At 47.7% G+C, this 10,746-nt stretch overlaps 1 protein-coding gene across 2 annotated transcripts; it reads left to right on the top strand.

Annotated features, from left to right (window-relative positions):
• Positions 1-8,764: 8,764 nt before the first annotated feature.
• Apof (apolipoprotein F) lies at positions 8,765-10,343 on the top strand. 2 transcript variants are annotated; one of them, XM_051176337.1, is made up of 2 exons: positions 8,765-8,982; positions 9,212-10,343. In XM_051176337.1, the coding sequence occupies exons 1-2, from the start codon at positions 8,967-8,969 to the stop codon at positions 10,153-10,155; spliced, it is 960 nt and encodes a 319-aa protein (XP_051032294.1). In that variant the 5' UTR covers positions 8,765-8,966; the 3' UTR covers positions 10,156-10,343. The 2 variants fall into 2 exon arrangements, with proteins under 2 accessions (XP_051032294.1, XP_051032295.1); XM_051176338.1 differs by having other exon boundaries at positions 8,957-9,117.
• Positions 10,344-10,746: the final 403 nt, after the last annotated feature.

Raw genomic sequence — 10,746 nt, 5'->3', positions numbered from 1 at the left:
TTTCTTCATGAAAGTTGCCAGGGTCATGGTGTCTCTTCATAGGAATAAAAACCCTGATTAAGACAGTACTGACCTGGGGTCCTAATACCCACGAGGCTTCTCTCCGGCCTGAGAATGGATCTTAACGTTTGTGCACTGGGGAAGCAGAAGCTACAGGGTTTAAACCAGTTTGTCAGCATCAGGCAAAGGACAGGACATACGACGGCAGGACAGTCCTGGGTGATGAGCCACACGAACAAAGGCCCTGTGCTTAGCCTTCGAAGCCAGCTTCCTGCCCCTGTCTTCCAGTGGAACCAAGCTGAAGGTAAGATTCAGACATGGCTTGTTAAGATACAAGGGCTCTACAGGCAATGGTGGCGCACGCCTTTAGTCCTGGAAGGCAGGCAGATCTCTGAGAGACCAGCCTGGTCTACAGAACAAGTTCCAGGACAGCCAGGACTACACAGAAGAAACCCTGTCTCAAGAAAAGGAGGGGGAAAAAAAAAAAGTGACGTTTCCAAGGGCTTTGGTGCCTTCTGGCTCTGACCAGTCTTGGCATCTCTTGGTTCTGAGCCAAGCACTTTCCTTTACCCTAAAAAATACTATCTGTCCTCTCGCATCATGATGGGGCTGTTCATCGGAACAGCTGCCCTTGGAACCCTGACCTTCAGGGGGAGGTATGAAATCCATGACATAAGTGTGATGGATTACAGTCATTGACCACTGCTTTATCGAAGCTGGCCCCTTACCCCCTTGCGGTTGGGTGGTCAGATTGAGAGTTTTCGCCCTCTCAACACGTGGTTGGTTCCCTTGACAACTGGCACCAGTCATTTTAGCATGCCTCACTCAGCAGAATATAAGGGTTTTAAAACAAGTATTAGAAAATGGATTGGAAACCAAATACCTACTTTATAACATACCAGTCTGTTTCTCAAACGACATCACTAGTCTTTTCTTTAGTCTACTCTTTAACTAGGGATGGTGGTTTACATCTGTAACCCTAGCGTTTGGGAGATGGGAGGCAGGATGATCAGGAGTTGAAGGCCAGCCTTGACACAGGAAGTTTGAGGCAAGTCCTGATTCAAAGAGAGAAAAAAAAGGGTTTGCTACCCTTCTGTATTAATATAGCCACTCCTCTTCCCACTCTAACTAGACTTCTTTTTAAAAAAAATATTTATGGGAGCTGAAGAGATGGCTCTTCCAAAGGACCTGGGTTTGATTCCCAGCACCTGCGGGGTAGTTCACTGTTTAAACTCCAGTTCCTTCCGGTTCTGGTGGGCATCGCCCGGCCTGCTTCTCATTTCTTGAGCCCAACTGACAAAGACAAAAAGAGAGGTTGAGATGTACCAGAGTATCTTCTGAGCCAAACTACTGCCGTCCTCTTTGGTTCGATGGGGCCTGCTTGCAAAATACACCACCGCTGGGCTTGCTGGCTTTTGACCTCTCCTCATAGAGGGAGGGGCAGAAGCTCATGGGTCCTCATGAGTATCCAGCCACTTCTCCCAGTCAATTACAGGCAACTCTGCCCTAATTGTTCGCGGCCTCAGGGAGGGACTAGCATGTATCAACTGGAGGAAGGAGCCCAGCTCAGCAGCGGTGGGGCGGCCATCATCTGTGCCTTAGGGTCATTCACCCACACTCCTGCTCTGTAAACGCATTGGCTCTTCAGGCTGCAGCCCGAGGGAAGCAGCGCGAGACCTGTTGTCCATACAGCACGTTCTGGTGCAGTTCAGCCTCCTCTGGTCTGCCCTCAGTGCCGCCTGCTGTCTGTCTGTATAGCCATTTCTTACAGACCCCAGATTGAGATGTGGTCCCTTGTTTCCTCATTTCTGGGGGTCTTTACGCCAGCTCCTGTCCTCACATTCCTCACCCAGCCAGGGCGGCACACGTTGTGGGGAGGGTAAAGACTATGTCTGCTGATCCTTTGATGTTGTGCTAACCTCAAAAAAAGCGTGAGGAAATAAATCTGTGCTGTTTAAACCACAGTGGGGTTTGGGGGCTGCCAGGCTTGTGTGTGTATGAGTGTATTTGTGTGTGCACATGTGTGTGAGTGTGTGTTTAATCTGTTTCAGATCTTGTAAATCTATACAGTCTGAAATTTTACTTCTTCATTCTAAGAAAAACTCTTATAATTAAACTTGTTTTCACTTCCTGTTTTTAGTTTATTTTCTAAACATCATTGCAGAGTTTACCAAGTGTCATAGCATACATCTGTAGTCCCAGCACCAAGAAATCTGAGGCCTGCCTGGGCTGCTGGACTATGTGCAAGAACCTGTCTTGAATATGCATACATAGACAAATATATATATGAATGTATGTATGAATGTATGTATGTATACATATACATTTCATATATATACACACATATATATGACCATCTTTTAAATATATTTATTATTATTTATTGTTATTGTCAAGTCCAAAGGAAATTCCAATTCCCCAAACTAAACTACAAAAGGTAGTCCAAATATCCGGAAATGGGCTCAACCTGGTTATAGGAGGACTTCTGGCAGTTACATAAAAGCCAGAATTCCTCAGGAACTTGTGAAACTGGTTCCCCTCTACTAAAAGGAGCCATTTCCCTGCACTGGCAGAAGGGACATAGGGCCACCTGTGGTGCCTGTCAGCTTACCAAAACACAAGCTGGCTCCCAGGCTCCCCTAGGACACATTTCAGAGTCCACGCTGGCATCCTGGCCCTTTCCCCTCCTCCCCTACCCTAGACTCCTGCAGCCCCCTATAACCCTGCTGTTTTCCTACTCTCCAACTCTGGGCCACTCTCCCGTCTCATAACCAAAGCCACTCTGCTGGCCATGATCAGTCTACTTCTTTCTCTGCCTGGTATGGACTCTTCTAGAAGCCTCTAACAGTTCTGTCTCTCCTGTCTACAATAAAAAGCCTTCTCCGTGCTGCAGACAGAGGCAAGTGAATCTCTGAGTTCAAGGCCAAGCTGGTCTACAAAGTGAGTTCCAGGACAGCCAAGGCTACGCAGAGAAACCTGACTCAAAATAAAATAAAATAAAATAAAACAAAATCTTCCCCTACTCATGCCATGGAGGGGCATTTTGTCAGTTTACACAGCTATTGTGTACATGATGATGTGTGGATGTGTGCTGTGGCACCTATGTGGTGGACCATTTTGTGGAGTTGTTTCTCTCCCACTGTTATGTGGACTCCAGGGATCAAAATCAAATTGCCAAGTTTGTGTGGCAATTACCTTTACTTGCTGAGCCATCTTGACAGCCCCAAATACACATCTTTTTGTTCTTTGAGACAGAGTTTCTTTGTAGTTTTGGACCCTGTCCTGGAACTCACAGAGATCCGCCTGTCTTTGCCTTCAGAGTGCTGGTATTAAAGGTGTGCGCCACCACCGCCTGGCTTGTCTGTAACTCTTGTTCAAGGGGATCTGACACCCTCAAACAGACATACATGCAGACATATCATCAGGAGTTAAAGCTAGCCCGGTCTGCATAAGATCTTGTCTCAGACAGATAACCAAAGGTTAGCAGAATGTTTGCCTTGCAAGTCTAAGGATTTGAGTTCAATTCCCAGAACCTACACTTAATACTAGGTATGGTGGCTAACACCTGTAACGCCAGCACTAGAGAGGTAAAAGAGATAGGTCTCTGAGGCCCAGCTGACCAGCCAGCCTGGTCTTACTTGGGTAGTTTTACTTGTCTCAAAAATAATATGATTTTTGCTGGGTTATGGCACACGCCTTTGATCCCAGCATTTGGGAGGCAAAGGCAGTTGGATCTCTGTGAGTTTGAGGCCAGCCTGGTGTACAGAGTGAGTTCCAGTACAGCCAAGACAAAAAGAAACTCTGTTTTGAAACAAAACAAAACAAAAAAACCTTATGAGTATTTAGTCTGCATGTGTTTCTGTGAACTCTCAGAAACAAGCTTGGAATCACAAAGAAAGAGACCACCATTTCAGTCCAGGTGTCTTGACAAGGCCGAGCTTCTGAAGGGCAGGCACTGTGCTCACGAAAGCAGAACACCAGGAGAGGAAGTAACCTTGCTTGTTATTCTAACCGAAGTGGTGCCTGCTGTTTTCCCCTTTAATAGGGTCTGGTTTCACCAGCTTTTTTCTTCTCTCTCTCTCTCTCTTTCTGGTTTTTGTTTTTGTTTTTTGAGACAGGATTTCTCTGTGCCTTTAAGAGGCTGTTCTGGAACTCACTCTGTAGACCAGGCTGGCCTCGAACTCACAGAGATCGCCTGCCTCTGCTGGGATTAAAGGTGTTGTTTTTGTTGTTTTGAGACAGCGTCTCTCAACATAGCCCTGGTTGACCAAATAGTGAGCTGGTGTGTAAACTTAACGGACAGAGGGGTGGTGGGAACCCCCAGGTCTTTAGCTACCTCCTTAGTCCTCATTTCTAGGCTTCGAGGGACCAGCCATCTCGGGTAAAGGTCTCAGTCACCAGCAGAGAAGACCGTTAGCATTGACTTTTACTGGTTTCCATTCAGATCTTGCCCCAAGAGACAACAACCACATCTGGCCAGGCTCCTGAGTACCAGACATCAAATTCCTGGAGTGTTGATATGGACAGCATAGTTGGCCCCGTTCTGCTGTACGCAGAAGAGGGCCTGGTCGGATGTCACAGAGAGAGGGTCACCAGAACCAAATATAAATAATGGGATGCTTCATGAATTTGCCTGTCATCTTGCACAAGGGTCATGTTAACCTTCATACCATTCCAATCTTAGTGTATGTGATACTGACTGAAGCTTCACAGGTTTATTTCTTTAGCATGGCTTAAGGTGAATCCCTTGGCCATTAATTGATCTGGTACAACTGCCATGTCAGGTCCCCACCAAGGCCTGCAATTCTAGTCTCTTGGTCAGGAAGTGTTTCCTCTCAGAGAGACTAAAGAGACACTAGAATCATTTAGGATCCAGATCAGATATCAGAGCTCCCCAGCCCCCACACATACCCCGACAATGTTGGCATCTTTGACCTCTGGCAGGGATAAGGCTGCTAAGAGTCCCAAGAATGTTTCTGGATTTTAGCCGAGAGATAAACTGGTTACTTTTCTTTGGATTGCTTAGCTAAGTTTTACTTCCTGTTTTTAACACACACACACACACACACACACACACACACACACACACACACACAGAATAACCCTAGAATCATTTGTACAACAGCCAGGTGAAGTGAGACTAGGAAGTCCTTGCCTGGTTTCAGGACAGAAATGAAAGGGAGAAGGCAACCGTTATTAGCTTGAGAGCCCTAGGCATAGGACTCAGAGGAGCCAGAACTCAGGGTCCTTTTTAAATACAGTAATCAGAGTCCGGCAGATTCTGCCGATGGGCTTAGGCTGCATCCATCTACTTGGGCTCCTTGTTCCTCTTTGGTATCTGAGGCTGCTCTCTAGAGCAATAACCCCAGGATCTGCTTTGATAGCTGATGGAGTGGCTTAAATCATCCTGAAATCCCTTCCACAGACAGGGTTTCTCTATAGCTTTGGAGCCTGTCCCGGAACTGGCTCTGTAGACCAGGCTGGCCTCGGACTCACAGAGATCCACCTGCCTCTGCCTCCCGAGTGCTGGGATCAAAGGTGTGCATCACCAATGCCCAGCTTGTATTGACATTTTGATTTGGGTAGATAAATGTGTTTCTCTCAACCAGACTGAGTAGGCCCTGGAGTAATAAAAGACCTGCTGAGAGAGGTTATCCTTACTTTTAAAAGTTTTGTTTATTTGGGTTTTTTTGAGACAGGGTTTCTCTATGTAGCCCTGGCTGTCCTAGAACTCACTCTGCAGACCAGGCTGGCCTTGAACTCGCAGAGATCTGCCTGCCTCTGCCTCCCGAGTGCTGGGATCAAAGGTGAATGCCACCATTGCCCAGCTCTTATAATTTTAATTTTAGTAAAATAGGCAACAATGACTCTGCTTTCATTCCTGATTTAAGTCTTTCGAATATTCTCTCTTTCTCTTCCTGGTCAGGCAGATAACAATGTGTTGATTTTGTTCAACTTTTTAAAGAGTAACATTTTAGTTTCACTGATTGTTATCTATTGTTTTCTACCTTCTATTTCTACTCTGGTATTACTTCCTTCCTTGTACTGCTTATGGGTATAATCTTTCCCAGGTGTTCTATGTTTTTTGTTTTGCTTTTGAGATGGATTCTCCACCCTAGCCCAGACTGGCCTCGAATTTCTGCAGAATCATTCTGGCTGGAACCTGTACCTCCTCAGGGGAAGACATGGCATGTGTGAACATTCTTCCTTGTTCTTTCTTCTAGGAATTGTGTAATTTTTTCTTTCAAGACAGCGTTTCTCTATGTAACAGTCCTGGAACCTGGACCTCACTCTGTAGACCAGGCTGGCCTCAAACTCACTGAGAACCTCCTGCCTCTGCCTCCTGAGTTCTGGGAGGGATTAAAGGCAAGGAATTGTGCTTTTTTTTTTTTTTTTTTTTTTTTTTTTTTATCAAAAAGGAAGCATTAAACTTAATTTAAAGAAAATAATAATAAAATGGTCTGCAGGAAATAGAAACAGTGTGTGCCTGCAATGCTCGAACGCAGGAGCATCAGTACCACCAGGGCAAGTATCTGTGGACTCCAGAGCAAGCTCTTGTCTCCAGAGATGACTACTGCAACAATGGAGTAAAAGAGGAGGAAGAGGAGAGGGAGGCGAAGGGGAGGATGGGAGGGAGAAGGAAAATTATAGGGATGATGGTGCAAACCAAGTCCTTTTTCTGGGGGGAGAGCCAAGACAGAGTCCACCTACATGGCCCTTGCTGTCCTAGAATTCAATGCGTAGACCTTGGTAGCCTCCAAGTCATGGAGATCCACTTGTCTCTGCCTCTCAAGTGCTGGGATCAAAGGCGTGAGCCACCACTGCCCTTCCTTCCTTCCTTCCTTCCTTCCTTCCTTCCTTCCTTCCTTCCTTTTTTTGGAGACAGGATCTCACTAGGTAGCCCTGGCTGACCTGGACCTCACTATATAGAACAGAAATCCAACTACATCTGACTCCTAAATACTGGGATTAAAGATGTATACCACCATGGCCAGTTTTTTTTTTTGTTTTGTTTTGTTTTGTTTTTTGTTTTTTTGTTTTGTTTCCTTTTGTGACCAACTGAGTTTAATTAAGGTTATTTTCATGAGCAGAATTGGGAAATTTACCAGGTTTGTATATTTGTTTGCTTTTTATACTCTCTCTCGTGCAGTCCAGGCTGGCCTCAAACTAGTGGTCCTCTTGCTGAATTGCCAGCTCTGATTTTGTTGTTGTTGTTGTTTGTTTGTTTGTTTGAGACAGAGCCTCATTCTGTCACCTCCATGGTTAGCCTAGAACTTTCTAAGTTGACCAGTCTAGGCTTGGGCATACTGTGGTTCCTCTTGCCTCTGCCCCCTGAGTGCTGGGAAATCAGGTGTGTGCCACCAAGCCCAACCTTTATTTATTTATTTATTTATTTATTTATTTTTGGTGTGAGGGTTTCAGATCCCCTGGAACTGGAGTTACAGACACTTGTGAGCTGTCATGTGGTTGCTGGGAATTGAACCCAGGTCCTCTGGAAGAGCAGTCAGTACTCTTAACCACAGAGCTACCTCTCCAGACCCACTAGTTCTTTTTGACTAATATTTTAGTCATAAAATGTTTTAAATAAATACTCTTCTACATTTTTGTTGCTAGCTTATGCCATTTTTAAGTCTTAGATAGAACCTGCAATTCAATGACCAAAAAAAAATGGTATCCTGGGCAGTGATGGCTCAGGCCTTTAATCCCAGCACTTGGGAAGCAGAAGCAGGAGGATCTCTGTGAGTTTGAGGGTAGCTTGGTCCACAGACCTAGTTCCAGGGCAGCGAGAGACACACAGAGAAACAAAACAAACAAAAAATTAATAGAGATAGGACCCTGGATGCCGTCCTCTGGTGTGCCAGAAGTGAGGGACATATCACCTTCTCTGAAAGATGCTAAGAAACTCTCTCGTTTCATCTCTAGGTCTAGGGCAAAACCTTGGGACCAGGACATAGGGTAGGAGGGACAGGCATCAGAAGGCGAAAAACCACTTTGTCAGCATGGGACAAAGGTGAGGGAGACAGAGTCGGCTCCAGGAAGAGTCAGTAAATATCGGTAACTACCAGATCCTTCACTTTTGTAACCATAACATTCAGGCCTCCTAATGTCGCGGTAGGGAAAAGGTGGGATTAAAAACGATACTCATCGGATCATGAAGAGACCGTGGCAAATGGGATGATTATTCTACCTGCTTCTATCTTTCCCCTCAAACTAGGGGAGCTCTCCCATAACTTTTTTTTTCTCAATATGTATTTTTTTTTTTTTTTCTGGACAGGGTTTCTTTGTGTAGCCCTGGCTGTCCTGGAACTTACTCTGTAGACCAGGCCTGGAACTCAGAGATGTGCACTACCGTGGTCTGCCTCGCTGGACTCACGACTCTATGATATGGGTGAAAAGGCTGGAGAGATGGGTCATTGGTTAAGAGCACGTGCCGCTATGCACAAAACCAAGGTTCAGTTCCAACACCCACACAGCAGCTTACAAACATCTGTAACTCCAGTTCCGTACCCGAAAAACACTCATACACATAAAATTAAAAACAAAACACAGATCTTTACAAAAAAGACCAAAAAAGGATATGGGTGAAGATGTGCCTGCCTGTGCAACTGAGGACCACCTGGTGCCTACCGACACAGCCCAGCAGTCACCTGACCACGGCACCACTGACCATTTCCTCCGGCTCCAAGCGCACCTGCATATACTCTGCCCTCATCCATCCTGCATCAGCGCCAGGCGGCCTTCCTGAGGGTAAGATCGATCGATGTCCTGGTTAATGCAGCTGGTTTCGCTGTTGAACCTTCCTATCCCTGCTTATTTGCAAAGGCCCTGGCCAATGTCAACACTGGGAACCTCATCTGCCCCCTAGGGACTGACGCAAGGGCCTCAAATATCTCCTCTCTTCAGGGGACAGAGAACCGGGTGGAACAGAGGCGCTACCAACCCCACCCAAGTGGTTGTACTTCTCCATGACTGGACTGTATGGTAATCCGGGTCTCCCATAAGTGGTGGGGACAAAACAGGGAGGTTCCTGTGACCTAGAAATGACAGAGGCCATAGTGAAATCGCATTGCGTTTCCCATATCCTACCCCTTTACTAAAAAGAGCAAAAGGTCGGAGGTAGGTGATGGGTGCCGGGGGAATCTTGGGCCTCCTTTAAGGCTATCACCTTCAGCGAAATGGTTTGCATGTTTTGGGGTTCTCCCTTTTCCAGGGTTCTCTGCTCCAGACATGCGTAGCCTCGGACTCACGGTGATAACAACTCAGCTGCTTTGCTGTCTGCTGCAGTGTCCTGTGGATGCCATTCCACACAGAGAGCCAGCAAGTCCCTCTACGGCGCTCCCTCCGCCGGCGCTGGCATACCAGTTGCCATCTCCAGATCCCTCGTCCTGCCGGGGCCTGCTCCCAAAGTCCCTGCCTGGCTTCACTCAGATGCCCCCTCTCCACCAGTTCCTGGTAGGCCTGGCTCTGAGGAATGCTCTGGAGGAAGCTGGCTGCCAGGCTGACGTCTGGGGCCTGCAGCTTCAGCTTTACCGCCTGGGAGGTGTGGAGGCTACACAGGCCCTCATCCACCATCTCCAAGAGCTCCAGAAAGGTGGACGCCGCGCAGACCGGCAAGTGTCGGTGGACGCCCTGTCCTCTGCTCTGCAGCTCTTGGCCTGGGAACAGCCAGGTCAAAAGAGGGTCCCACGCTCCATCTCTAACTCGGTCTGTGACAACGAGCAGGAGCAGAGAGTGCACAATGTGGTCGGGCTGCTGCCGGCCGTGGGGACCTACTACAACCTAGGCACAGCTTTGTATTACGCCATTCAGAACTGCTCTGACAAGGCCAAGGAGCGAGGCGAAGATGGGGCCATAGATCTGGGTTATGACCTTTTGATGGCCATGATGGGTGTGTCAGGGGGCCCAGCTGCTGTGGTGATCAGTGGTGCTCTTAAGCCAGCCATGAAGGCTGGGGTGCAGCAGCTGATCCGATATTATTATGGTGAGAAAGAGGTGAACACCCCTCAGCCGGAGACCACGAAGGACGGAACCCCAGAAGGCAATGACTTCCAAGAAACAACCATGGCTGATTTGGTGTCAGAAGTTGAAAGTACATCCTCTTACTGGGACCAAACTTTGGTCAAGAACTTCGGTGTCTGGGCATATAAGAGGTAGTAACAGAGCAACAAATAAATGGGAAATTCTGGCAAGGGGAAGGAGGATGGATGATGGACGGATGGATGGGTTTGGAGTATTGCCATCACTTGCCAGTCATTTCTTTCTGGAAACTCGGTTTTTACGTTTCTAGTGAGGGAGCAGTGAGTTCATCTGTACAAGTGGTTGTAGAAATTAAAAACCGGTAACACGAACCCATGGTATCGGCTCTTCCCTCCCTCCCTCCCTCCCTCCCTCCCTCCCTCCCTCCCTCCCTCCCTCCCTCTCTTCCTCAATGGTCGAAATGCAAGTCGCACCCCTTCTGCGGAGCCCTTGGTGCCTCTGCACACTCTGGTTTCGTTTCTTTTTCCTGGGAGTGCAGGTTCGGGAAAGTCAGCTGCTTTATCTTGGGTTTGACTTTAGTTGGGCTCCGCCCCTCTGGGGACTGGGACGGGTGAGAGGGGGCGGGCACTAACGGGAGCCTCTCCGCCAATCACGGAGGTCGGCGGTGTGGTTTCGAGCAGCTCGCCCAGCCCAGCGGTGGGCGGGGTCAGGGCTCCGCCAATGAGGGCGTTACGTGGGAAGGACGTGAGCGAGCCTAGGGTCGCCCCG

This window comes from Phodopus roborovskii, unplaced genomic scaffold (assembly GCF_943737965.1).
Source record: "Phodopus roborovskii unplaced genomic scaffold, PHOROB, whole genome shotgun sequence".
Lineage (NCBI taxonomy): Eukaryota > Metazoa > Chordata > Mammalia > Rodentia > Cricetidae > Phodopus > Phodopus roborovskii.
Note: the sequence above shows the minus strand (reverse complement) of the source record. Positions and strands in the feature narration are given on the sequence as shown.